At 51.4% G+C, this 27,465-nt stretch overlaps 1 protein-coding gene and 1 long non-coding RNA gene across 22 annotated transcripts in view; one reads left to right on the top strand and one right to left on the bottom strand.

The window, feature by feature from the left end:
• The window catches only part of LOC106730263, a 135,283-nt gene extending 120,797 nt beyond the window's left edge, over window positions 1–14,486 (top strand). For 6 of the 16 annotated variants that reach the window (XR_004326200.1, XR_004326204.1, XR_004326201.1 and 3 more), the window contains 4 exons: window positions 1,938–2,162; window positions 2,722–2,901; window positions 5,125–5,224; window positions 8,826–14,485. This is a non-coding gene — a long non-coding RNA (uncharacterized LOC106730263). Of the gene's footprint in view, window positions 1–1,937; window positions 2,163–2,721; window positions 2,902–5,124; window positions 5,225–5,341; window positions 5,524–5,880; window positions 7,133–8,825 lie in introns of those variants that run through there. The other 10 variants (XR_004326199.1, XR_004326198.1, XR_004326210.1 and 7 more) reach the window with 10 other exon arrangements.
• PLB1 (phospholipase B1) overlaps window positions 1–27,465 on the bottom strand; it is a 169,512-nt gene that overhangs the window by 29,325 nt on the left and 112,722 nt on the right. For all 6 annotated transcript variants that reach the window (XM_032497269.1, XM_032497271.1, XM_032497272.1 and 3 more), the window contains 23 exons: window positions 26,293–26,401; window positions 23,490–23,541; window positions 23,080–23,160; window positions 21,857–21,922; window positions 21,408–21,508; window positions 19,343–19,424; window positions 16,687–16,791; window positions 16,478–16,573; window positions 16,187–16,258; window positions 15,069–15,107; window positions 14,480–14,540; window positions 13,298–13,356; window positions 12,279–12,352; window positions 8,039–8,082; window positions 7,254–7,362; window positions 5,854–5,905; window positions 5,385–5,465; window positions 4,767–4,832; window positions 3,902–4,002; window positions 2,777–2,858; window positions 2,010–2,114; window positions 926–1,021; window positions 307–378 (listed from right to left, as the gene is read on the bottom strand). In XM_032497269.1, the coding sequence (XP_032353160.1) occupies window positions 307–378; window positions 926–1,021; window positions 2,010–2,114; window positions 2,777–2,858; window positions 3,902–4,002; window positions 4,767–4,832; window positions 5,385–5,465; window positions 5,854–5,905; window positions 7,254–7,362; window positions 8,039–8,082; window positions 12,279–12,352; window positions 13,298–13,356; window positions 14,480–14,540; window positions 15,069–15,107; window positions 16,187–16,258; window positions 16,478–16,573; window positions 16,687–16,791; window positions 19,343–19,424; window positions 21,408–21,508; window positions 21,857–21,922; window positions 23,080–23,160; window positions 23,490–23,541; window positions 26,293–26,401 (1,805 nt within the window). The remainder of the gene's footprint in view (window positions 1–306; window positions 379–925; window positions 1,022–2,009; window positions 2,115–2,776; window positions 2,859–3,901; window positions 4,003–4,766; window positions 4,833–5,384; window positions 5,466–5,853; window positions 5,906–7,253; window positions 7,363–8,038; window positions 8,083–12,278; window positions 12,353–13,297; window positions 13,357–14,479; window positions 14,541–15,068; window positions 15,108–16,186; window positions 16,259–16,477; window positions 16,574–16,686; window positions 16,792–19,342; window positions 19,425–21,407; window positions 21,509–21,856; window positions 21,923–23,079; window positions 23,161–23,489; window positions 23,542–26,292; window positions 26,402–27,465) is intronic.

Here is a 27,465-nt window from a genome sequence, read left to right as displayed (position 1 = left end):
ATCCTCTCGGCTTCGTAACTTCGTTTCTCAAGAATCCTCATCTCTCACCCAGTCTTCTCCCTCTGCCGGGACCAGGCCTCCTCTCCTACCTGGGACTACCCTTTCCAAATAAATAAGTGCTTCTGCGCACTCTTCTTCCCCATTCTCATCCACTTCCATCCTCCAAAGTCCATCCAAGGGGCAAGATGGGCAACAGAAAAGCTGGGGTGGGGGATAAAGGGAGGGAGATGGGGGGTGAAGGGGAGAGGGCAGGGTCTGAGCTCTGGGCTTCTGGAGGACAGCAAGGCAGCTCCTCCTCCTTATTACCTGAGTGGGGCAGGAGAGGGGTATATCCACCGTCAGGTCCAGGGTATCAGTTTTCCTTCCTGGCGGTTCAAGCTGATTGGGAAGGAAGAGAGAGACACGGGTGTTCTCATTTGTTTCTTCTGGAGGGGGCATCCCCCCGCAGTGCATCCTGCAGTGGGGAGAGCTCAGAACTGGATTTCAGGGCGGCTGGGCCTCCACTCCTGGCTCTATCAGTCCCCAGCTGTGGGATATTGGGCAAGTCACTTAGCTTCTGTCAGATTCATTTCCTCATAAACCCATAAGACTTCTTTGGCAGGGCTGTTGAGCAGCTTTAATGAGACAACATGGCTTTAACTGCCTAGCACAGTTGCTGGCAGAGAGAAAATATTGAATACATGGGAGGGTTCTGCCTTGCATTCATGGCAAGAATCCCTCATCACAGTTCAAAGCCCAAGGGAGAGGATGCAGTTGATTCAGAAACCTCAAGGACTCCATGTTTTAAATGCTTATAGACATCTACACATGCGCCAGCCCCCACTCCGCTGCACCTTGCTTCCAAGAACAAGACTGATTCCACAGAGGGCTGGCGCTTTGCTCTAGACTCGAACCCCAGAGAACCTGGGCACCCTGCTTATTTTACCATATTGACCCAAAGGGCTCTGGAGAGCTGGGAGTGGAATTTCTGACTTGGGTGGAGGCAGTCTGGGGCGAAGAAGGACATATCCAGGTGACCATCCTGAAGGAGAGAAACAGATGTCCTTAAGTTCCCACCAGTGCAGAGGGTGGAAAGCAGGCCTCAGCTCGGTGGTCTGACCCCTGGGGTTGACCTCTCAACACCCTCCGCCCCCTCGGGGTACTCCCAGCCTTTGGCTTCCTACAGGGCCCCCAACCTTCTTTCTGGCCCCACAATTCCCCACCCTTAATTTTTAAAGTGCTACGTTTGTTTTTAGGCACATTTATGTAACTCGTGCTATGGTGGAGGGACTGAAAGCGTAGGCCCTGGGGAAGCCTTGGCCGGCCAGCTGGGATACACTACGTCCCAGCCCTTGGCCAGCTGCTCCCAGCAGTCTCGGTGGGGAAAGGAGGGCCAAGCCTTGGGCAGGCCTGGGCAAAGCCTAGGTGCTCAAAGCTTCTTCCGGCTTCCCTCCAGGTAGGTGAGGCCTTTGGGGTGGAGGTCCAGGTGGACACAGCTGAGGCCCATCCTTGTCCATGTCCAGAGCTTTTCTGCTCAGAGTGGAAGTGGCAGGTGGACAGTGTGGCCAGGCGGAAACACCACTCTCCTTTGTGGCTGCAGCAGTGTGTAGGGGGCAGAAAGAGAACTGTCTGGAGTCAGACGTGTTCAAATCTTGCCTCTCTGTTCCTTATTTCCTGTATGATTTTAGGAAGGACATTTCACGTCTCTGAGCCTCTGGTGTGTGGGGATGACAAAGCTCACCTCAAAAGGGTGGCTGTGCAGATTTTATGTATGGGATGCACAGTGCCCGGCACATAGTAGGTGCTCAGTAAAGTGGAAGCTGCTATGAGTGGTCAGGAGCACATCTCACAGCGGACTGCCTCTGGGAACGCAGCTCTGACGTTCAAGGATGCTGCGCCCCCCAGCCCAGCAGCTGGAGACCTGCCTGGGTCTACCCCGTTTGTTTCCACTCTCACAGAGGCACTTGGCATTTCTGCCTTGAACTTCCTCTTCCCTTTGGGAGCCCTGGCAGGGTGGGCAGTGAGCATACCGCCAGGACAGGAAGCTGAATGCTGTGGAAGAAGGGCTGCAGCACCACGGAGAAGTCCTCCCGTGTGTCATAGCGACCGGACTCCACCAGCTCGCGCATGCTGCTCTGGAGACAGACGCATGGGTGCCTTCAGCACAGGCCCTGGGATGCCAGGTGACCGGTGGGGCAAGGGTGGGGGTGGTGGCAGCGTCCCCGTCCCCATCTCCCTCGATAGGTGGGCTGACCCAGTTCTTCTGAGAACACAAACACCCTTGATGGCAAATCTCCTGAGTACTGGAAACCACGTGGTAAACCTTTTGGTTTTGGTTTTAAGTGGACTGCAAGCTCTGAAGGGTGAGGCAGGAAGTCGCACTCCAACCCGGAGGAGTCTCTAGAGGGCCCTGGGCTCAGGACCTGTAACCTTCTCACTCAGGGGTGGCCGGCCTGTTGGGGAGGCAGGGGTGGGAGGGTTGGGGCAGCTGGGCCTCCAGGGTGCAGGGGAGGGAAAGGCGGACCTGTGGGGCACCCAGGGCTACTGCCCTCTTTAGGCCAAATGTCCGAGTTGAGCCACCAAGCTTGCTGTGAGGATTTGGCCACCTGGATTCCTTCGGGATGACTCTTAGTGGGGTGCCTGCCAGAGACACCGCAGCCAAGTGGACAGAGGAAGGGGCCCCAAGGGTGATGTTACTCCTCAAGCCCTGGTCAGCTCTTCCCTTCCCGGTTGCCTCCCCAGGGTGCTCTGGGCTGGTGAGCTCACCAAGTGGGAGAAGACACCTTCTTGGTCTTACCTGGTAGGCTTGGGTGACGTCCTCCAACCTGGCCAGCTCTTGGGAGCCCTCCCGTGGAGTCAGAACACAGTTACACAAAATGCTGCACGAAGAGGGAGGCAGGAGGACCCAGAGCAGAAGCTGAGGTCAGGGTGTCAGGGGCTGGCTCTGCTGTGTGAGGTGGGGGAGGACGGGGGTGGGGTGGGGTGGGAGGGGTGGGGGGAGGGGCTCACCCACCCAAGCCTGGGCTTAGGAGGCCCTGCCACAGGGGCTCAGGGGCAGCTTCGGGCCTGATTCAGGGACTGGATGACGTCCCAAGGGTGCGTGGATACGCACCCTCTTATGTGAACAGAGCACAAACATTAGAGGGCGGGCCCAGGGACTGCAGCACATCACGCTGAACAGACGCATTTAGGCAAGAAAGTCCAACATTCAGTGTTTAAGAATCAAGCGCGAGCGCGTCCTCCAGCACTGGGGCTGATGCCTCGGGGTCCCCAGTGCTCAGGCCCTCAGACGCCTTCTGAGTTCACACTACTGCCCCACTGTGTCTCCTTTTATTATGAATTATTTCACACCCATAAAATATCCTTAAGGCCAAAAAAGATATCTCTAAAGCACTCGGAATAGTACCTTGTGCACAGTAAAATTTCAAAAAGTAGTTGTTAAATGAATAAATGTATGTATAAGATAGGAAGAATAAAAAACACAGCCCTGTCTACCTCTCGCCCAACTTAAGAAACAAAACGCTCCCAACTGGAAGTTCCCTGTCTCCCTCCCCAGTTCGCCTCTCCCCCACAAAGGCCACTGAGTCACATGGATGACTTCCATGCTTTCTGTTATAGCTGGACCACGTGTGTACACATCCCTGGATGTTGCTCCTTCGCAGGTTGGGCTGCACTGTCTCTTAAACCCTGACCTCCTGCACTGTGGTCCCGTTTTACAGAGGTTCCCACTGGCACCCTGAACTTGGGTACACGGGGACCCTAGCTCTGATCTCCCAGAAAGAGGTTGTCCTGGCATAGACCCCTTGACAGACTCGCACACACAAGGACAGACCAAGTCCCAGAGACCCTGAGGAGTCCCCACTGCGTGAGCCGTGACACTGGGCGAGTTCTTCTCCAGCCGGGGCAGCCAGCACCCGCCTACCTGGCCTGCTGCACTGGGCACTTGTCAGGGTTCCCTAGGAACACCTGCCGCATGACACTGGGGCTCATGAAGTCCACGAGGTTGACCAGCGCCCTGGGTACCTAAGGGTGAGGCTCCAGATGAAAGAGGGGATCCAGGCAGAACTCAGCTCAGCTGCCTGTGAGTTGGAGTTCTGAGAGCTGTTGTCACCCTGCAAGCTATGCCCTAGGCCCACGAGGGCGGCAGCATGAATGGGCCTCCTGGACTGAGACAATAGGGCCAACTCGAATCTAAATACCGAGAGCTCCATTCAGCCATCGGTCAGTGAACCCAAATCCAGTAGCTTTAATCTTGGTGAGGTCGGTGCCCTGTTGGCCAGGACATTAGCCCTTGACTGTTTCCCTCTAACCCAACCTGGACCACCTCTGCTGAGCAGGCCAGGGTCTCCGTCACTCAGAGAAGCATCTGGTGGTCAGAGTGCCCCATCCCAGGCAGTGGGAAGGGCTTGTCCATGCCAGGGGATGGGGAGAGAACACACTGGGCATAGGACTGGAGAGGGGCCTGCTGTGGACACACCCTGTGGCTCACAGTGCCGTGCCCAGCCTGAGAGCCACCCAGCTGCCACCCCCAGGGAATGCCCCAGGTAGTGGTGAGGGGACAATTAGTAAACACATTGCCTTCCCTTCTTCAAGCCTGAGACCCTCTGGGCTGATTCCCAATAGAATGAGGCTTCCTTAGGGGTAGGCCCCAAACTCTGGAAAGGACAAGGGCCCACTGACTTTGGCTGCCTCATTCATGGGAAGGGATATTTCACCCTCTTTCCCGCATCCACTTTATCCCTGCCGTGGTTGAGCTGTGTCCAGCTTGTGGGAGTCCCCCAACCCACCTCTCTATGCAGGATGTCCAAGGCATTGCGGAGATGGTCAAAATAGTTGGCTGCAGAATACAGATTCTGGGAAGAGGCAGGAGGGAGAAGAGGAGCTGGTTAGGGAGAGAGGGCAGCAGGGCAGAAGTAGCCCCACTTCTGGCTCCAGTCCCAAGGCTTTGTTCTCCCTTGGCTTCCAGCTGTGACCAGCTCATCATGTCAGAATCTGAGATGAACAGTTGGCTATTTGCTGTTGTCAAAGATGGGGCAGACAGAAGACTGGAACCTTCAGCCAGAGCTTTCATTCAGAAGCAGAAAGTGTCGCGTCCTCCTTCCCACTGCTTGGGATTTACTGCTGCTTCTCTTTCTGAATTCTCAGGAATTGTGAGGAAGGGGAACAGAAGTACCAAGTATCTGCGACCTGCGACCTCACCCTACCTGGGGCATGAAGTTGGAGCCAGAAACCTGAGGGTCGTGGGGTAAGAAGTGTGCGTGCACGTGCATGTGTGTGAGTGCGTGCACACACACAGGAAAGCTGGACAACCCTAGGGTTCATTCTAGGGACTGTTCTCAAAAAGGATCTCCAACGCCTACAGGTCAAAGTTGAGAGCAATGAGCAGGCTGGCCCGCCCCCCTTACCGAATCCGTGCAGTAGTCACATAAATCACTGCCTCCAATCAGCACGGTGATGACCTTCCAGTCCTCGTGGAAATTTACTCTCTATACAAAGGGAAGAAGATGCTTGATGATTTCCAACAAATAAACAAAAAACACCATGGCTCTAGGAAATCTATTCAACCCTCTAAAACTTCCTTGCCCACTTGAAATAACATAATCAGAATCTCAGAGATGAAAGAACTTTACAGGTTTATTTATAGACCACAGATTCTTAGCATCAGGAGGGACTCTCAAGGTCATTGCGATCAAGAGCAAACCTCCCTCCAGCTGACGTAATCTCCTTCAGGGGGGCCTTGGACAGGGGCTGCCCTACCGCTGCTTGAATGCCTCCAGTGATGGGGGCTCATTGTTTTCATGGCAAACCATTCCACCTGGGGACTTTAGTGGGTCAGAAAGCTAGTGTGTAAAAACAACCATAAATCTCACTCACATGGTCATCTTTCATCTTCTGTATCAGAGTCTGGGCTTGGCTCGCAAGTTCCCTGAGAAGGAGAGGAAATCAGTCCTGTTGAGGAGCAGTGCCTGGATTTTTCATCCTAAAGGGCCTGAACTGGAGGTTTCCATGCATTAACCTCCTACCCCCACCCCCAGCTGGCAGAGACCCTGAGGCTTGGGGACAAGGAGCTACTTGCCTGTTCTGGCTAGTATTACAGTGAATAACCTTTTGAAAAGCCAGTTGTGTTTGTCCAAAAGCTGGAGTCAAGGGTACTGTCAATTATACTTGTTATTCACAGTCTCCCTTCTAAGACTCCACATGCAAAGTGTCTTTTAGGATTCCATGCTAGGAAACTGTCTGTCTCATTTAAAGAACTGGTACAGATCCTGAAATTAGATCTGGGAAAGTTTTGGCATGCTTCCTCTTTTTACCCTGGCTGCTAGGAAGCTGACAGTTTGGTACTCAGGCACAATAATTGTAAAAAGGCTCATACTTCTTCCCCTCCTCACCCCACCAGTGGTGGTGATTTTTCTCTCTTATGTATATGTTATTTGTGTCTTTTTAAAAATAAACTTAGCTAAATGCTTCTTTTAGAAAGACGTGAAGAATAACTCTACACATATCTGGGTTTATAATTCATGGAAAGACTGGATCTCAGGCATCCCAAGCTCCCCACTAGTTTAGGCTCCTGTTAGAGTGTGAGATGGATCCCAGAACCATGATCTCCTGGCACCTGGTGGTGGCGCCTGCCCCCCCGTTTCTATTCCCAAGAAGGGTCTTCCCAGGCTGGGCCAGGAGCAAGGAGACCCAGGCTGCTGAGGCTCCCAGGAGCAGGGTGAGGGGCCTCCATGGGAGGTGATGCTGGGGGAGCAGAGCAGTCTGCTGCTGCTGCCTCTGGTTTCTCAGCTGCGTTTCCTGTTAGCTCCGAAGCAGCGGTGGGGACAGGACATGACTTGTTGCCGCTCTATGCAGCCTCCAAGGCTGGAGTTTCTGGCTTGCCCCTCTATTTGGTTGGCACTCCCTGATCTTTTGGGGGGAAATTGCATCTTGTAAGGCTTTGGAGAGAGTGAATCTCTCCAGCACCATTATGCCATGGTAAGATTTAAAAATTGGAGGTTGTTCAGTTAGTTGAATGATTGGAATGTGCTGCAAAGGAAAGCAAGGCCGAGAGGCCAGGCTCTAGGGGCAGGGCTCCTGTCCCGGGTCCAGCCCTCTAGCCTCTTTGCAGCCTAGGTCACAGGGGCGGCCAGGGAAGACAGGGGCCAAGAGCCTCTCAAATCATTGCTGTAAATGGATAAACATCCTCTTTGCACACAGAGGTCACTATTACAAACCTTAAAGGGGCTACATGCCTCCCACTCTCTACCTGACAGCCCCCTCCCCAAATGCCGTACTTAGCCTTTGCTCCAGAAACAGCCTGATTGAGGAATGCATTCGTGTCGTTGGCTTCCCCTGTGCCCACTGCATAGCCTGTGAGGTTTCCGTTAAACTTCCGAAGGATATCTGGAAGAGGAAGGGGTGCACAGGGCACAGAGAGCTTAGGGTAGAAGGTGGAGTTTTTGCCTGATAGGAGATGGGGCCTCTCTGATTTATAACAACTTAGGGGGAGGGTTTAGCTCAGAGGTAGAGCTTTTGCTTAGCATTTACAAGGTCCTGGGTTCAATTCCCAGTACCTCTGTTAAAAATAAATAAATAAACCTAATTACTTCCCCTCTAAAAAAAAAAATTAAAAAAAAAAGAAGGGGGCAAGCCCATTTAAAAAACAAACGAAAAATGATTTGATGACACACTGGGCCAAGGCAGCAAGGGCCGCTCAGTTTTTCTTTCTTTCTTTTTTCCTCTACAATTCACAGTTCAGCAAATGCTCACTGTCTCATTTGATTGTCTCTGCACCTTCTGGGACAGTTGAAGAAATCTGAGACTCAGAATGTTTGGTTACCTGCCCCAGGGCACCTGGCCAGCACAGAGAAGGGCCAGGGCTTGAACCCAGGTCTTCAGGTTCCAAATACAGTATTTATTTTACCCTTTCAGCCCCCTGTGCACAGACCTCTCCTCCCATCTCAGTGGCAGTCTGTAAGGTGGATGTCATTGCCCCCTTTCTTAGCTGGGAGGTGCTTTTAGGAAGCCTGGGGGTCAGATGGACTCAGTGGACAGACTCCAGCCCCTGGTGGTTACTTACTCGGTAAGGTGGTCACCTTCTCCAGGTAGCTGTCCCCTCCTGAACTGTAGAGGGTGAGGAAGCCAGTGAGAGAGATTGAATCAATACATAGGTTTCATAAAAGAGTGCCCCACCTTTCCTAATGCCCGCACCATCAGCACCTGTCAGATGTGGCAGATCCACCTCTCTGTGTTTGAGGGATTTGGAGAGAATGTAAATTTCCCAAGGGGTTGGTTCTCCCAAATTGAAGATTTGAAGGCAAAAGAGAACTGTTTCTTTTCTTCAGCAAATCAGGAGGAAGAGCGCTTGGCTGAGTATATACTGTGCGCCCCGCCACCAACCAGACGCTCTACATTAGTTATCTCACATCTCCAAACAAGCCTATGACATAGATGTTACTAGCTCCGTTTTATAGAGTAGGAAGCAGAGGCACACCAGGGTTAACCAACTTTCTAAAAGAGACTAAAAACCACAATGGTAACTAAAAACCAGCCTGAGCTGGAAACCTTGAGAAAATGGACAGGCTCTTCCCTGCCCAGTCGTCAGGTACATTCTGCTGGAAGGTCCAGGGGATGGCCCCTCATTGCCTTCCAAGGCCCAGTCTAATTTCATCTCATCTAATATAGTTTAATGGCCTTCAAAGTAACCTCAAGACACACCCAAAGTTTCACTTCCTTTCATGCATTTAAATTGAATACACATGGGAGGCAAGGAGAGCAGTATTTCTATTTTAACAAAGTCCAATGTACTCTATTTATTGTTATTTTTCTTCTGCGCCTCCCTCCTCAATTCCACCATATTTTTCCAGGCCAAGACATTTTGAGAACACAGCGTTAGCATTCAGCCCACCAGGATAGACGTCCAAAAGATAGGCCATGAATCAAAGTCACGGCTGTTCTTCATTCAAGGGAATACCTGGAATGAACTTGACTAGTTCATACCAGGGTGGTCAAGGGCTTAAATCCAAGGTTCAAGAGCTCCAGGCGGTGGAGAGAAAAGAAGCTGGGTGACCCCTGCCCTTCCACCTCACTCAGGTATCTTTCTCCCACCTCCCGTCTGACGTCCAAGCCTAACTTGGCCTCTGTTTGAGCATTTTTTTTCAATCTTCCAATTCTTTCCGAACTCTGCATAAAGCTGCTATTTTAGCTGCTTCCTGATCCTTCTTTCTTTGGACTAAAAGTACTTAATCAGAACACTTTACACTTGGCAGGAAATTATAAATCCATATACCTCCTCCAGTCACTGTGTTCTAACTCTGCCTTCTTTCCTCCTTCAGCAAACATATAAGCAGAGACATACGTAAACACACACACGTAGCAAGTACATTCGACTGTAACTTCTTGTCTAAAACTCTTTGTTCTAAAACAAGTATGGCAGCTGATCAAAACCAATGGGTACAGAAATTTCGCTGAGCCCGTTTTCAGGAGAAAAGAAGGAATTATACAAATAAGCACGGAGAAACAAAAATATTTAAGCCCTCATTTTGATCAGAACTATGTGAAACGTGAAAAAAAACAGACACATATGAAGCATCTAGTTTACATGCGCCCCTTCAGATTAATGTAATTTGTATTCTACCATAAGCTCAAAGGCTGGGCCTATTCACTGCTAGTCACCCACAGAGTGCAGAGGAAGGCAGAATAGATGCTCAGTAATATTTGTTGGAAGAGGAGTTTCAGTAACACCAGACTGAACTCCTAATTAAAAAGACAAAGAAATGCTTTTTTTGATAAGTAAATTTTATTTTGGTCCTTTGAACGATGCCAATTAAGCAAACATTTCAACTGAAGGAAAGGCAATTCTCTAAAGACCTCTGCCACACTGTTAAGCTAGCCAGAGCTGGGGCCTTTCACAGCTACGTGATTCTCACAGGTCAGGAGGCTTTGGAAATATTCACAGCCAAACCCCTTCCTGCAGATCCTGCTCACAGCCACCCTCCTACCGAGAATTCTCTCTAGTCTGACTGCATGCAGTCCACTCTCTTCACTTTGTTTCCTTGGAGAAAGAGGCTCAAATTGAGTTCTTAATTTACCTAGAATCATGAATTGCCTCATATTTCCTACCCAGAAGCTTTAATGGCTTCAGAAAATTGCTTTTTCTCAGATCAGTCTACTACATGGACACATCCCAGGGGGCGATAATAGGTATCACGAACAAAGAAAGAGTTCTGGGAATTAAGGGAAACATTGGCTTAAACAGAAACAGTTTAAACAGATTTCTTCATCTCAGGGCTTCTCAAAGACTTTAATATGCCAATGTGCATATCAATTCCCCAGGGGAAGGCTATAGTAGGAAATGGTTCCCTCAAAATATAGAAACTGGGGCTAGTGTTTCACGGAACACAGTTGGGGAAACGCTAGTCTATACATTTTGTCAAGTGTCCAGCTATCTCTCAGACTCTGACCAAGAGCTGTTTCTAACACACATGATCTTGGGCAGGTATCTGAAACATTTAGAATAAAGTGTTTAGAGGGACAGCAGCCATTGAATACATGAGGCCTTGGAACTGGACCTCACTTGTAGGAAGAAACAGAGCCATAGCTGAGTCTCCCCGCTACTGCAGAGAGAAACATGTAGCAGAAGATGGCCTGTTTGTGTCTGAATCCCAGGAATCCACCCAGTTGAACTGTTTGTGAGACTGGGCAGATCACCCCAATTCCCCTGACTGCACTGCCAGGCATGGATTATTTGGCGTCTGCTGGCTGGTTTGTCTGCTTCCCCTGCTATGATGTGAGGCCAGACTAAGCCTTCTTTAGCTCAGACTAAGTAAAACTGCCACAACCTCATGCTTTTTTTTGTTGTTGTTTTTCTGGTGGGGATAGATTAGGTTTATTTATCTATTTATTTGACAGAGGACTGGGGATTGAACCTAGGACCTTGTGCACGCTAAACACGCACTCCACTGAGCTATACCTCCCTCCACCTGCCCAACTTCATGCTTTTTGGATTGTAATAAGCAGTCCTTTCTCCTGCAGCCTCAGTAACAGCTAGGGCAGAGTGGTCAGGAGGCAATACTCAATTTTGCTCCTCGGCTGTGGGTTAGAGACCACCCACCTGGACCTGCCTGGGGGTGTGTGGGAACCTGGGGTCCTCGGGAGCTGGGAGGCCTTCACCTCAGCCCTCAGCAGGGTGACGATGCCCTCACGCTACCCACACCCAGATCCTCCCTGTGGGTGACTACTGCTGAGTGAGGACCCCTCTTCTCCTGCCCGGGGAAAACTCTCTGGGACCGTCCTCAGGGCTGGCCAGGAACTGTCACAGCCCTCATTGCGCCCACCCCGTTCGCTCTCACTTTCCTGGGAGAAATATTTCATTTGAATTCACCCTGCAGGAAAGGGAGGTGGCCCCACTGCTCATTAGCGCTCTGCCCTCTTGTGGTGGCCGGTGTTCTAGTGCTTTTGAATTCTGAGCTAATCGCCAATTACTGTGACGCGGACATAAACATGAACTATATTAAGAAAGAAAGAAACTTAAGAAAACCCACATCCAACTGCTCTCCTGACACAGCTTCAGCTTTCCTACTTCCTGTGCAGAATGTCTTTTCTCCCCTACCTAACTGCTAGTCTGTCACCGCATCACTGGGTACCACCTTCTCTGGGAAGCCTTCCTGCCCCAGCTGGCAGGATTAGTTATTCTCTTGTCTATATTCCTGTAGCGCTCAGGCATCTTTAAGTTTTAAATAACACTTGTCAAGTGAGCCTAAGAATTTGCCTGTGCTTCCCATGTATCCCCCTCACCCACCCGCCTCAATCACGCAGGCAAATGGGAGGGGCTCAGCAACGCCTGTTGGCTGTGATTTTTGTCTTGGTTATTTCCACCTGCAGTGTGTGCTGCGTTTTGGAGTTTTCTGTACGGATGTGTGCATATACATAAAGGCAGAGGTGTGACTACAGAACAACATGAATAAATACAGACAGACATGAAACAGACGAGGGAGCATCCACACGAGCACATATACATGCAAAACGGGCAGGTGAAGACCCAGAGATCTGGTGCTTTTCAGGTGCATTTCATGTTGGATTTGTTGACCCAGGAATCTAAGAACCCCGGTTTGCTTTTTCTGCACAATTAAAAGAAAAGGATTATTGACAGTAAAATCACCAAACATTTACATTTTGCACAAATATATAAGTTTTCCTTCTGAAAGCCTCTTCCAGACCGGGTCCTTGCTCTTCGGTATTTACGCATTTACAGGAGACAATCCCCCACCCACGCTCTGGGGGTGAGCAGGGGATGGGAGGGGGTCATGGGTTAACATTACCTAAATGACAGCCCTCGATACTGAGTGGTGACATCAGAAAGGTCATCTGGTTTGGAGCCAATTCCATTGCCAGCCTTTGAAAACATCAAAATCCACAGGAAAATCAGCAAGTTAGAGCAAAGGGAGGCTGTGTGCGTGCAAGGCTTTGGAAGATGTCCCTGACGCATGCATCATGGTGTGACCAGAACTTGCCACTTTGGAACTCAGGACATCCAGGCTTGCGTTCTGTGGTGCTCCCTCCCAGCTGTGACCCTTCCCGGATGCTCACCTGCCTCCTTACAGAACTGAAGTCATGCCCTGCTTACTGCACAGGGTTGTTTTGATGATCAAATTGGATCAGAGTTGTAAAAACAGTTTTGAGACCTCTAAAGTGCTTTACAAATGTGAGACACTGTTACACCATCACTAGCATCATTCTGCTCCCGAGTTCTCTGTACATGTGGAGGAAGCACCTGCAGTGGACAGATTTCTCATACGCTTCCCACTTCTCCTCTTTCCCTCTGGGACATTCTGTGAGGCCATCTTATGGCCTCACAAGCATTGCCGGGAAGTGGTGCTCTGGGATGGAAAACAGCCGCATTTCTCAGAACTTAAGAGCAGAGCTTTTGCCACAACTATGGTGTCTTTGCTGCTTTGGGTACAGATGCCAAGAGGAAACAGATATGAGGGCTGGAGCTGCTCATCAAGTATAATCCAAAGGGAAAAGAGCGCTGACACAGGTAGCTTTGGAAGGTTTTTTGAGTCAAATGACAAAATTTTGCAATTGTTAAAAAGGTGGCGTTAAGTGTTCAAAACCTCCACTGAGGCAATTCAGTTTGCACCTGAAAAGGTTCCCCCTTGCACACTAGACTGAGAAAAGTAGCTGCAAGATCAAACCTTTGCCATGCTCTCAGACTGTCAGAAGCAGGACAGAGGGGCCAGGGAATGCGAGGTAAAAAGTGCAGGCCCAGGGTTAGGAGGATGGGGACCTGGAACTGACACAGCCACCCCCACCCCACATGGGGCTCGAGAGTCCTTACGGTCAGAGAATCTCCCAGAGCAGCCACGACTTGGATGTCTGCTGGTCTCAGGGCATGCACTGCAAAGACAAGCGGAAACACTTGAGTCCGTGGGAAGGAAGCTGCAGTCAGAGCCTGGTGATTCTGGCTTTAAGTGAGACCAGAAACACGACCTGCATGTGTTTGGGCCATGGAGGACTCAGCCTTTATGGTGCCAGGCTGGGAGAGGTTAGATGGAAACACTCTTCCCATAAGAGACCCAATAAACGATCCTGGACCTATGGGAAGGGAGCCATGCTGAGAGTGGGGGAGAAGGGGAGGTGAAGAGGGGAGTGGGGAAGGGAGGAAAGGAGAGATGGAGGGGTGGCCGGTAGGGCACAGTGGGATCCCACTATTTTGGTGCCAGTGGTCACGTGGGACACCAGCTGAGACATGAGTGCACGGCCCGATGGGCGCTGGGCTGTCTGAGCTGAGGCACAGGGCCTGATGCACGGCTCAGGTAGAGCTGGGCTCTGGATTTCCACCAAGGATCTGAGAAATAGCCATGCTGGGCCTTTCCCTGTCCACAGGGCTCTTCTGAAGACTCCAGAGATCTTTCCAGTCCTATTGCAGAGCCTGGGCCCAGAGGGCCACCTGCAGAGCTGGCTCCCTCTTGGGACGCCCTAGGCACCCCACACCCCACTCCTGGGCCTCAGGAAGGTCACACCCCAGACTGGGCCTCCGAGAGTGGTGCTCAGGTGGCTCCTCCACTTGTGCTCCCATAAGCAGGCTGAACTGGGAGGGTGGCCAACAGTCCCCAGCCCAGCCGCCTTGGGTCCTGTTGGGTAAGGCTTCACTACCGGGCCCAGGGGTCTCAGGCAACCATGCATACAGGGAGCAAGCACTCGCCATAACTAAGTCATTTAATTATGTTGCAAATATTAGCCACTACATATAAAAATAGATTAAAAATGTTTTCTTCTGTATAGCACAGGGAACTATATTCAATACTTTGTAATAACCTTTAATGAAAAAGAATATGAAAACAAATGTATGTATGTATATGCATGACTGGGACACTGTGCTGTACACCAGAAATGGACACATTGTAACTGACTGTACTTCAATTAAAAAAAAAAGAAAAAGAAAAGTCTCATCAGGGCATTCACTGCTCTGAGTCCTTGTGGAAGAGCCCTGGGTCCTGGTGTGCCACGGGGAGCTTACCTGAGGTGGGCGGCGAGGCAGAAGGGGCTCTGTCACTGCACATCAGCCAGCTCCCGTGGTCCTAGGGGCGTGGAATGAATCCCAGAATCTCAGGGCCGAAAGGGGCCTGCTGGGCATCAGACTCACTGGGAGAGTTTTACCTACCCTGGGTGGGTGGGTGGGGGGGCACTAACAGGACATGCGAAGAAGGCTCCCTAGGGGATTCTGAGTAGCAGGCTGGGATCCACTATCCTAGCTCAGAACCTGCCTCCCCCACCCTCCAATGTGAAAATCAGGGCATCCACAAAATAAGCCCAGCCCACCGCCCACCACCCCTGCTTCTGCAGCAGCCTTATGAGGGGGCAGCTCTCTTTATTTATGTCTTTGGAGAAGCTGTGAGTTGCCTGACTGGCTGGCCCCCTCTCTGGGCTGTTATCCATGGCGAGTCTGAAGGTGCAGGTGGATGGACTTTACAGCAGAGTATGAATCCTCTGTGGCCGCCCACCGAGGGCACCTTCCCACATTCCCACCCTGCCTGTGGGGCCGGTCCCTGCTCGGGGGCTGCCCCCTGCCTTGGCTGCTGAGCCAGAAGGAAGCAACAAGCAGATACCTTCACGCTGTTCTTGTAGGTGCTCAGATACGGCCAGACCTGTGAGACGGTGGGAGAGGGGAGCCACTGCAGCAAATCTGCTTGTTTCCTTCTTTGCTCCCCGCTCAGCAGCCCTCAAGCTGACCTGGGGGTAAGCACTTTCCACATTACCAAGCCCTTCCCCGCCAGGCTGACGGCTGCAGGCTCCCTCCCAGGGCACGCCCGGCCCTCTCTGCAACCTCCTTGAACAACTAGATTAGACCAGGCAGGGGCTCCCAGGAGTGAACATCTCTGCTCTCTGCCTCCCTTCCCGCTGGCAGAGGTGGCCATGTCATCTCTTTTTCGACCCTCTCCCTTCCCCACTTTCTGTTACTACAAGCCCATGTCCCCTGTTTCCTAGGCCCCCTTGCCACCTTGTACCACTCCCACCCTGCTGCAGTCTGAGCACCTTCCTGCCCAGACCAGAAAAGCCAGTACTTTGAGATCCTGCCCCAGGCAAACCCCAGCTCAGCGGTTTCTGTCCTGGGCCTGGGACACCTCTGGGAATCCAGAGGGGCTCACAGAGGTGAGGGAGCAGCTGCGAAGATCCAAGAATCTTTCTGACAATCTGTGAGTGAACACCGCAGTCTTGATCTGCTTTGCCTCCCTGATTAATGCTGTTTTCTTAGCTCTGGCTTCTGACACCCTCGACCCCCACCTCCGTCCTGGTAGATATTATTTCAGATCCCTGTTCCTCACTCTTCCCATCCTGCCCTGGGGGCAGTGGCTCCATGGAGATGGGGTACCCTTCTGTCCCATCCTGCCCTTCACGTCCACCCCGCCTCGAGTCTTCAAAACAAGAGCTGGACAGTGCTGTCAGATTCCTCTTTCCAGCTGGAAAGAGCTGTGTGCAGTCCAGACCTGTGGCAGGGCTTGCCACGACATGGGGAGACAGGCGAGCTCTCGTGCTGTCACCCCTCACAGTCCAGCCAGTTAGGGCACTGTGGGCTGGAGTTGGGGATGGGGGTGGGTAGGTGAACAGAGCTGGGGGTGAGGACAGGAACCTGGGATGAAAGGGACTGAGAAACCTTAATGAGACTTTAAAAGGCTGGGAAAGAGGCTTTAGACAGATCGCGGCAATGCTGTGCTGTCCACTTTACCTCGTCTGGACATGTGATGTTTATCTTGCTTTCAAAGTTATACTGTCTTGCCTTCTGGCCAACAGGTTCCAGCTAAACCAAGAAGCAGGAAGATGGAGAGTGAGAAAGAGGTGGCGAGAATGGGAAGATGGGGGGGAGGTGGGAGGGAGGGACGGAGGAAATGGGGTTTATTATCATTGCTGCATGGGGAACACACAGCCTGAGCCATGGGCCCCTGAAGTCTCCAGAAAGTCTTCTGGGATCTTCTTCTTATCAGAGGGAGAATAGTTTTTCCTCTCCCAGTCATCTTACCATGCTGTTCCAGAGGGCAGAGGCGGCATGGGCATGAGCCTTGCTACTGAAGTGGAAACAGTCAGGAGCGAAGAAAGAGCTGTCAGGCAGCCCCTCCTGGTCACAGGGCAGAACAGAGGGGTCATGTTATAGAGAGGTTGGGTAACACAAATGATGGTCAGAATCAGCTGGGCACTACCCCTGGCACCCACTTATCCATGAGGCTTTACCGGGGTCTTCGGCATGTCCACTTTTTCAAAGAATGGCTGCACGACCACTGTAAAATCTTCCCTTGTGTCGTACTGCCCACTCTCAACCAGCTCGTGAGTCCTCTCCTGCAGGAGGAAGGGGGACAGGGTCAGGGGGCTCTCGGCACCTGCCCCGGCTTTGTGTGGACTCTTTCTCCACCACAGAATTAAACAGAGTCTGACCTTTGAGTGAGACCAGTCTGCAGCAAAATCTCAACTGATCAGGAGCCAGTTTTCAGATCAGCCTTTATCTCAGCCCTTGCCCCTAACCTCTGCTGCTTTTGCATCTATTGGACTTAGGCAGGCAAAGAAGAAAAACCTAAGTCCATCCGTTTGATCTTCTTTTAAATCTTCATATTAAAGACTAGGTTGGAGGTAAGGGGAGTGTGGATTTGATTAAGTGACTTTTTTTTGATAATCCTTACATTTCTGTCTGACATTTGTTCAGAAAATCAAAGGTGAACCAACAACGATGTTTAATGCCTATTTATATCACTCGTGTGTGGGGTGTGTCTGTAAGCATGTGCGCTCCTGTGCGTGCACACTTCCTTGAGACTCTCGGATCTGTCTAGGAGGTGGCAGAGCTGTTACCCTCATCGCTTCCACTGGGCTCAGTTCCAGGAGGACCAGTTACCCCAATTCTGGCTCCCACTTCTGCCAGACTCTGGCATTTCACAGCTTTGCCAGGTTGCCATCTTTTAGAGCCAGCTAGGAGGCTGGAGGAAGAAGTCAAGGCTTCCACACCCAGAACATTAGTGCAGTCACTTCAGAAGATACCATGACATCAAGACACCTTCTTTTCCACAGGTCATCCCCTATGCTGGGGATGCCTCGCTTCTGACCTCCTGGGGCAGTCTTCTAGTTACAGGCCGAGCCTTAAGGCAGGCAGAAGGTGCAATACCACTAACTAGCTGTGTGACTTCCAGCAAGATGCTTTCCCTCTCTGGACCACTATTTACTCATTTGTAAATGGAGGATATTCACCAAGGCCTGGACTATCCCTTAAGTCCCTCCCAATGCTGCTAGTGACTCCGTGGATCAGTCACAATGGCTCACAGTGGAACCCTGCACCTCTTGAGAAATGACACAAGTAGTGACAAGAAAGCCTGGCACATGGTGGCTATTGACAGCAATGATCATCTCCAGGGCGCGGATGGTAGAGAGTGAGAGGACTCAGAGAGAGGGCTCGATGGCCTCATGTGGCTGAGCTGTGAGCTTCTCCAGGACACTAGATCAGGGTCAGGGACCAAGATCAGGCCTGGGAACAGCTGGCCAATCTAGAGCGGTCAGTGAAGGCCGTGTTGGTGAATAGCTCTCCTTCTCTTTGGTTGCCCAGCATCGGAACCCACTTCCTATGTTTGAAAAACTCCACTATATGAAGAACAGCCTGCTTCTCACTATAGAAGGTGAGAAAGACAGATGCTGCCTTTCCAACGCCCCGCGCACATCCCGAGGGTCCCCCAGTAGATGCTCCCACCTCAGGCTTTGGTTTGGAAGCTAGTGATAGAAAAATGGAGGGACAGCACAGAACCCATCTCATTCCTAGAAGCGGCAGTGACAGTGACAGTGGTGTCCATGGTGTCTCCACTGGACGAGTTCTTTGGCCTGATTTTGATTCTTATGGCATGGTCCCTAGAATTCCAGGACTCTGCAATTTCTGGTGGCTCAGCCTATGACCTTAGCTCTTCCAGATACTCTGCTTAAATAATAAATCAGCTTAAATTAACTGGAATTGCATAATCCTTTGTTGCTTGCACCCAACCCCCACTTGGAAAAGGTTTGCTTTCATGGCCATAACCTTGGCTGCCTTCCCTCTCCTGGCGAAGACCATGGACTTCCTCACCAGAGACGAAGGTGCCTGCTCACGGCAGAAGGAAGTGTAGCTGGGGAGTCACCGAGAGGGCTGGGAGACGGTATCAGAAGGTGATAAACAGAGGTTCACTCCCCTGAGCCCTGCCACCGCTGGCAGATGTGGCTGCCCTGAAAGATGCAGTAGGGGAGGGGTTCTGCTCCAAGGAGACCTTGGGCCTGAAGGCTGGCTCCATCCTGGAAGCTGCTTCCAGCCTGCTCTAGAAAGGCTAGAAGGCTACCATTGTTCTCTCGAGGGACTGGATGATTATTTAGGGGGAAACTCAAGAGAGTCAAGGGTGTCAGCTGCTCCACTCAAAGATTTGATGGAGAAAGACCTAAAGGAGCAATTCACAGGCTGTCTGGAGATCATCTGCTGGTTTTCTTTCTCCCTGTGTGCCCCAATAACACTGTTCCCGCAGGAGTGGGGGGCAGCGGGAAGGCATGTTATCTCACTGAATCCTCCAGACTCTCTTGGGTGGCAAGCATTTCCCACCCAGGAGTCTGAAGCTCATACTCACTCTCCATGGACAACTGGAAATACTTTGTGTGTGTGTGTAAGGCCAGGAAGTGAGATGTGCAGATGTGTGTTCAGTGACTCGGCTCTATGGCTTGATTCAAATAAATTGAAACTGCTGCCTTGCAGGTGTCTTTAAATCTGCAAACTGGCCCGTGGTAACCTCACACCCAGTCAGGGTCAAAATAATGTCATCGTGTGCTCATTTCCTAACCAGAGCGACGAAGTCACGCCCGAGTCCCTGTGCAGTCCTGGAACCCTTTCCCGGCTTACCTGATACTTCTTGTTTGCCTCGATGAGGGCGGCAAGTTCTGTTGAGTTATCATCAAACTTCAAGACGCAGGGACACAGATTCCTGCGGACCAAACCAAAGAGATGCCCCGCACCATCAGAACCACCGTCTGAGTGCCTGACCCAGAGACATTGGATTGGGAATCAGAATACATTTAACTCGGAGGTTTCAGAAGCCTGTGTTAATGGGGGCCTGGGCTGGCTAATCTGTCACACAGATTTCCCAGACCTGGATTTGCTCATGGAAATGAAATAGTTACGTCTTCTGACACCTGCAGGAGTGATTTTTATGGAGATGAGATAGCTTATGACTGTCTGAGGACAGCACAGTATAGATAAGGCATGTGTCCTTTTAACTATTAACAATGGGGCTTACATACTGGATGTTTCCTGTGCCGAGAGCTTTATGGGTACTAACTTGTTTAATCCTTTTAGCTATTCCAAAAGTTGTATTATCCCCATTTTATAGATGAGAAGACTGAGGTTCAGCATAGTTAAATAATTTCTCAAAGTCCCATGGATGCTGAGCGTGGGAGTCAGGACTTGAACTCAAGTCTGTCTGGCCTGAATCTGTTAATCCCCAGTTACCTAGTTAAGCTGTTTCTGTCCAGTCTGTACCTGTGCCCTGATGAGCTATCTTGCAAAACTAGTCTTTTGGTCCAGGGGCAGGAGGTGCTAAGAGTGTGAATGGCTCAGTGTAGACTCAGCACCAGGAGAGAAAGCAGAGCCACTGGGACAGGACAGCAGAGAGGCAGGGAGTGCAGGGCACTGGAGAAGCAGCAGGACAAGGTGACCCTGAGTTCACCTAATCCCACAGTCGGTGACTTGGCCATTCCAAATGTGACAAAGTCCTACTCTGAACCTTCCGCTTTAATTGTCTAAAAACCCTGTGGTGATCACCAGCAAGAGACTTTTGGGTGAGCTACTCTGAAATGGAATGAATACAATGAACCCCCCAAGTGGCCTGGTGACTGGAGAAAGTGGGAGCCGAGGATGAGTCAGCAGCTGAAAACAGCACGCCTGGCACCAGCCACGCTAACAGGCACGTGTCACCCGGAGCTGTGCTCCCTCCGAGCTCTGCCGCCTCAGGCCTTCCCCAGGGGACCTGTACAATCTAGGCCCCCAGGGGTGTGGACCGACTGGCATGGATCTACAGGGGAACAGCCAGATACCCCTTAATTTCCAAGAGCAAATCTGATCCTTGTGAATTATTCATTCAGTCATTCAGCAAACAGCCACTGGACCCCTATACCACGCTGGTGGTGACTCAGACACAGAGTTCAGGGCCGGGTGGGGCGGGGAGGCACAAGAGTCATCACCGTGTGATGTGCTCAGGGCTACAGTGGGGGCCTGTACAGAGCTCCAGGGCTGGGGAGGGGAGAAGGGGATGGGGGTGCATAGCCACCATGATCTGGACTAACGGTCCAGAGGAGGCTTTGCAGGAAGGAGTGGTTTGTGCTTGGGTTAGAAGGACATTTTTTCCCTGAGGGTCACATGTAGCATTAGAGGGGAGCCATCTTTGGCTCTGGAGATTGGCCTCTAGGGCCAAGACTCTGTGCTCCGGGGAAGACTCTGTCCTCTGGACCCTGCTGATTCCGACTTGACCACCCTCTCTTCTAGAAGGTGAAAACAGCTCTACCTTTGTGAATGCCCAGCCTGGAGCACCCACACCAGAGGCTCCTTCGGTCCTGGAGCTCGGTCTCTAGGGATGGTGGGGAGCTCTGGACACACTGAGAAGCAGGCCCTAGCAGAAGCCAGTGAGCCTGGTCCACAGAGGCTCACTCCATCCCTCCTGCTTTCCTCATCCCTCCCTGGAGGACTGAGAGTGACCTGGGCTGCAGGGAACAGAAGCCCGGTTGGGTTGTAAATGCATTCCAGGGGAGCGGAAGCCTAGACTGGGGTCACAAAAGCCCTGGGATGTCGCATCCAGGAGGCCTTGTCAGGTTCGACAAGGGGTCTGAGCACTCCTCACACTCCTTCCCTTGGCTCTTCTAAGTAACCAGAGTCACTTTCTGCAAAGGGGCCCATGGAGAAATGTCCATCTCACCGGAGGATCAGCCTCGGGCAGCTGACATTCTTATCCTGGTACAGCTCCCTCAGGTTGATGATCTCCAGCACCTTTACCAGGTTCACAAACGCCCGAGGCACCTGAGCAAAGGCAAGATCAGAACCAAGAGGCCCGAGGCTGGGCAGCTCAGCCTCTCACCTGGGTCTGGGGCCAGCTTCTCCGCTGGGCATCAGGTCTGTGGCCTTTCTTGTGGCCCCACCCACTTCCTTCATCCCTGCCTCCTCCTGCCTCTGCTCCCCACTGACATGTATGTGTTCAGGCTGCTGGGACCAGGACCGACACCTTGGTTAGTGGTCTCCAGGTGAAGGGGACCTGGTAGGGAGGTCTCAGCAGGAAGCCAGAGCCACTTCTGAGCTCAGACTGGAGCCCAAGAGGAAGGAGGCCTACAAGTTGAGATGCTCCAAGGCCTTGTGGCCCGGCCTTCGTACCTCAGCGTGGAGGATGTCCAAAGCCTTCCCAATGTTGGCTACGAAGTTCTCGGGAGAATAGTGAACCTGGAGGCAGAGGAAATGTCTCTGACACCATTCGTCATCCAACCCCTCTGCAGACCAGGACCAGAAGGGCAACACTGGATCACAGGTTGTCTTTTGGGGCCCCAGCTTCCATGCCAACCCCACGGTCCTCAGGCTTGTCAAAGCTGTGACCCCTTCCTCTGCATGGAGCTATGAAAGCTCTGGGTCCACTTCATGTCAACTAGACAGAGGGCCTTAGCTAAAGCACGGCACACCTCTGGGTCCCTCTACAATGGGGTGCTGAGCAGAGGACCTCTAAGATTGCCTGCAGCTTGGACATTTTTTGTCCTAAGGCCTGATCACTTCCTCTTGGTACCTCAAGTGCCTGGGAACCCACAAGCCAATCAAATCACTTAAGTAGATACCAAGAGGGGAAGGGGGCCCTGTGAACCCCTCCCCAAGCACAGATACATTTTAATGGTGATTTCCCCTGATCGCAATGGTTTTTAAACTTTTTGAAAGCCGTGGAACTCTTCCTCTGAACAAAATCTAACCAAGAACCCTGCTCTAATAAACAGATCAAAGCTTCAGAGCAAGCAGGGGAGGGACCCATGGTCCCACCTGCCCACCCGCCCTCACCCTGGCCGCCCCTAGGCCCCACTGTGGGCTCTTCACGTCACAGCTGGAAACCCCAGACTTGGTGACTTTGCTGCCAGGAAAGCAGGCTGAGAGGGGTCTAGGGGGCAGGGTCATCCCCCAGGCAGTGGTTCTCAGGCCACGGCAAGACCTGCCACTTAAACTTTGCTCTGCTGGTCCCCTTTCTGCCCGACAAGCTTCTCCTGTTCATGCCCCGGTTGGAAAGTCTCCTGCTCTCTGTAAACCTCTGACACCACCTGCTCCCCCTCCCACATTCCATGGCAGTTCGGACCCCAGACCTCTCTTCTGTGTGCAGCACTAGAAACACACCGGGATGTTTTCTCATCGAGTCATGGTGGGTTGTCTGTGTCTCCCTGCCCTGGCAGTGTGAGTTCCTTGAGGACAGAGCTGTGTGTCAGCTGCTGCTGGGCCCCCAGTACTGTGCCCAGGCGGGATCTGTGCCAGACTGCAAGCCAAGTCCCAGCCCAGCTGCACTGCTCTGGTGACCCCGAGTAGAAATCCTTCCCCGGGGGACTCTTGGGGGTTAGGGCATGGGGACTTACCGTGTCATCACAGAAATCACAGAGGTCATTGCCTCCTATAAACAGGGTTATTATCTTCCAGTCTTCCTGGAAATTTACATTCTGGAATGAATGGGAAACAAGTAAATGCCTTGCCCAGAGTCAAGTCCAGGAAAAATACAAAGTGCTGAACGCTGCAGGGACAGGTCCTCACACACCAGAGGGTTTAGTGGATGCTGATACTTTCTGTTCTTTGGCTTGGGGGTCCTGAGTCAGAAGTCACGGGTACAAAATCATTTGCTATTGTTTTTAAAGGGGGACTCTCTGGACTTCCACGTGGCCCTGTCCTCCCCCAGAGCAAACCCTCCCCGTCTCCGTGATTTCTCCCGCTCACTCCCTGCTCCGGGCAGTCCTGCCTCAAGGGGTCCCAGGCAGCACCTCCGCAGACTTACCGTGTTATTCTTCATCAGGTCCACCAACCTCCTGGCCTGGACAGGTAAATCCCTGCGGGCACACACAGGGAGAAGTCCTGTGAGCAGCGGTGGCTGTGAAGCTGGGGCGGGGAGGGGACTTAGAAGAGGGGTCGGGGATAAGATACGGAGCCAGAAAGTGGACTGATGGCCATGCTCTGTCACATGGCTTGTCTCCGTTTTGTCTCTGCCTGGCGGGGGAGGGGGTGGGGGGGTGGGGGTGGGAGTCGTGACTGTGCCCTCGCAAGGGCAGAGCATCCTACACGTGAGGGGGTGACTGTCAATGCGGTTGTTTTCTGACTGGCATGTTTGATTACATACTTTTCTTTCTCTTCCCAGCCAGGCTCATTCAGGGCACACACAGGGCTGTGCGCGAGCACTTCCCGTCACGCATGGCCCGGCACAAGCCCGTTTCTGGAGGTGCCATGACCACAGCCTCAAGGGCATTCTCACTTTCAAGGGGATGTGGTCGAGTCAGACAACCTGGGTTTGACATTTGGTTGCCTCTTGCTAACTGTGGGAATGTGACTTGCTTAAATTCTCACAGTCCAAAAAAGATAGGAGATAACCCCCGCTCCCTTAATGGGTCTTAGAGATGCTCAGGGTGGGCCCTGTGGGTGTTGGGCAGCGTGGGTTTGAATCCTGCTTCCACCATGGACCAGCTGTGGGACCTTGGACCTTGGCAAAGTACTTAACCTTGTAAACCCTCAGTTTCCTCCTTTGGAAGAATGGGGATGACAAGCATACATTCTTCGAAGAGAAGTTGGGTAAATTAAATAAGGTGCCCAGAAAGAACTTAGAACAGCACATCGTAAACCACATTAGAAATAATCCACTGAATTACTTCAACCATCACCAGTAGAGCCCCTGGCACAGTACTGAGCAGGAAACACGAATTGTCATTCTCTTCCTCTCTTAACTATTGGCCCAACTGGCCTAGTCTTGGTCATAGTGGAGTAGGAATCAGATAACCCAGGTGGAGACTCTGGGTCAACCACTAAACCTCCTTGAGCCTCAGCTCCCTCCTCTGCAGCTCTGCAGTCAGCAGGGCAGCTGCTTTTTCTGTGGACCCAAGTTTGGGGATGGTTACTTGGCTTCTCTGAGCCTCAGTACATCGTCAAGAAAACACAGGCATCTGGCCCTGTGCCCTGTCCATCTCACAGTTACTGCACAGAGCACAAGGGATAGGAAACGTGAAGCTGCTCTGTAAGGTGCACACTGCGGTGTGTGTCTGATGGGTCGAAATCAGAGGACCCGGAATGAGGAAGGCCTGCGGGGCGCAAAGATGACAGGCCCCGCGCTTGGGATCACGCATTTGATCAGGCCGCTTCATCTCTTTGTGCTACAGTGTCACAAAGATTATCAATCCCTAACTCTTCCCTACAGCTCAGGACGTGCTTGGACAAGTGGATTCCTTGCATGAAAGAGCCTCAAGGCCTCGGGGGAAGCAGGGGAAAGTCCAGGACCACGTGAATCATACTCCGTTTTGGTTACTTTTATGCTTTCAACTAAGGTTTCATTCTGGCACACCTTCCTGACCTAATCGTGCTCAGAGCTGCCTTTCCTCTTACACCACCAGCTGACACACTTGGAAAAAAAGCAAGATTTTGGTAACATTAATGTAAGCCCCAAATTTTAAGCAGTAAATCAGTAGCTTTTCACCCCTCCCCCACCAAAAGGAAAGTGAAGCCACAGAATTCATTATAAAACCTATTAGGTTTTGTACGATCTCTGCTTCAGATAATCTGCCACATTTCCCATCGTGAATGAATGAGTGACTTTGGTCACTCAGGGGCTCAGTGATCAGGATGGTGTTGAGAGCTAAGAGAATGATGTCAGGGGATCTCGCAGCCAACACACAGGAATCCCTAGGAACAACACGGTAAAGCTTGTAATTATTCTAGCAGAAATGTAGGACTAAGAAGCAGAAAGGATCCTTCCATTTATCTTTCCAAGACTGGACACGGCACTCACTGGTTCTCTGACCAGCTAGCAAACCCAAAGAAGCACTCAGGGCTCCGGGATCATAGAAATGGAGGACCCAGGAAAGCCGAACCTGTTCTCTGGAAGCCTCCATCCAGTGCCCACAGACCATGATTCGGTGGTCCCCTTGCTCTCTGACAGTTTTCCCCGGGTGGGTCCTGCAGCCCTGCTGCACTGCTGCCGGGACCACTGTCCTGACCCGGCATGTCTGCACTATTCACAGCTCACCAGAACGTTCACATTCAGCATGGCACTGAGCCTCACAGCCTCCCCGTGGGAGAGGTTCAGCCCCATCTCTTAGAGGCTCAGGCTTAAAGAGGCCAGGGGAGGCTCAGATTCATGTCCCCTGTATCCCCTACCCCCAGGACTGGTGCTCTTCCTGCTAACTGGGAAGGGCGCAAAGTTTAGAGCCTGAAAAAGCTGCCCGAAAGGCAAATCTGAGACAGAGAGAAGAGGACATGAAAGAGCATTAACAGTGATAAGAACTGGGACTCAGGGTGAGTCCTCTTACGACCGCTGTCTTGTGTGAACATGGGATTTCTAGGTGAGGCAAAGAAATTTGCTCAGAGCACGTACCTGGCATCAGAATCAACTGTGACTAGTTCCAGGGGGTGGGGTGGGGGGGGCTAGCAGGTGTCTGTATCCCACAGCAAGGGGGCACCCAGTCCCGTCTTTGACCCCCAGGCCCCTCCCTTGCACCAAGCCCCCAGCCTTCAGCCACACACCCCCAGTTGAGGCCAAGCCCCTAACCAGGTTCCCGGAGGACCAGTGTGGTTCACGCCCCCCAGGCTCCCGTGCTCACTCAGCTCGGGCTCCTGCCACGGCCTGGTTCAGGAAGGCTCTGGGACTGCTTTCTTTCCCGGTGCCAACAGAGAAGCCCTTCAGAGAAGGGTTGAACTCCCGGAGGATGTCTGGAAATACAAGGAAGAGACATGTAGTCACTCCTCCAAGGCCTACTTCAAATTCCTGTGGAGACAAGGCAGACCCCACCCCCACAGCCCTCCCCATTACTGTTCACTCAGCACCAAAATAAAACGTCCGGTAGGCTGACGCGTAGCCACGGGGGCAGCACACAGAGGTGCTCAATGAATTACTGCTGAGTAAACGCCAGTCTGGCTCAGGGGCTGCTCGTGTGCGTTTTTCTTTTTCTTTTTTTCTAAATATAAAATTGCTTTATTGAGATATAACTCATCTACCATAAAATTCACCAATTTAAAGTATGATTCAATAGTTTTTAGTGCATTCATGCAGTTGTGCAACTGTCACCCCAATGAAGTTTAGAACAATTTCATCACCTCAGAAAGAAACCTTGAACCCATTAGCAGTCATTTCTTCCAGCCCCATAGCAACCACTAATCTCCTTTTCTCTCACTACAGGTTTGCTGATTCTGGACGCTCATGTAAGTGGAATCATATAATACAGTATGTCTTTTGTGACTGGCTTCTTCCACTTAGCATGTTATCAGTGTTCATCTATGTTATAGCAGGTGTCAGTATTTTGTCCCTTTTTATTGACAAATAATGTTCTGTTGGATGGATGCACCACATTTTTGGATTTTAAATGAACTTTGCAGTTGTGGGATAAACCCCTTCTGGTCATGGAGCATAGTCCTTTCTGTATATTGCTGCATTCAGTGTGCCAGTGTTTTGTTGAGGATTCTTACATCAATAGTCAAACGAGATAGTGTCCTGCTTTCTTTCCTTGTGATGGCTTTTTTCTTATTTTGATATTAGGATAATACTGGCCCCACAGAATCAATTTGGAAGTATTCTTTCCTTTTCTACTTTTGAGAGGAATTTGGGAAGAACTGAAATTAATTCTTCTTTAAATGTTTGATGGAATTCACCAGTGAAACCAGAAAACTCTGAGCTTTCTTTGGATAGGAAGTTTTAAATTACCAATTCAATCTCTTCACTTGTTATACATCTATTCAGATTTTCTATTTCTATTTTCTGTTTTTTCTTGAATTAGTTC

Source organism: Camelus ferus, chromosome 15, assembly GCF_009834535.1.
Source record: "Camelus ferus isolate YT-003-E chromosome 15, BCGSAC_Cfer_1.0, whole genome shotgun sequence".
NCBI classification, from domain to species: domain Eukaryota; kingdom Metazoa; phylum Chordata; class Mammalia; order Artiodactyla; family Camelidae; genus Camelus; species Camelus ferus.
The sequence above is the reverse complement of the archived record's forward strand: the minus strand, read 5'-3'. Positions and strand labels throughout refer to the sequence as shown.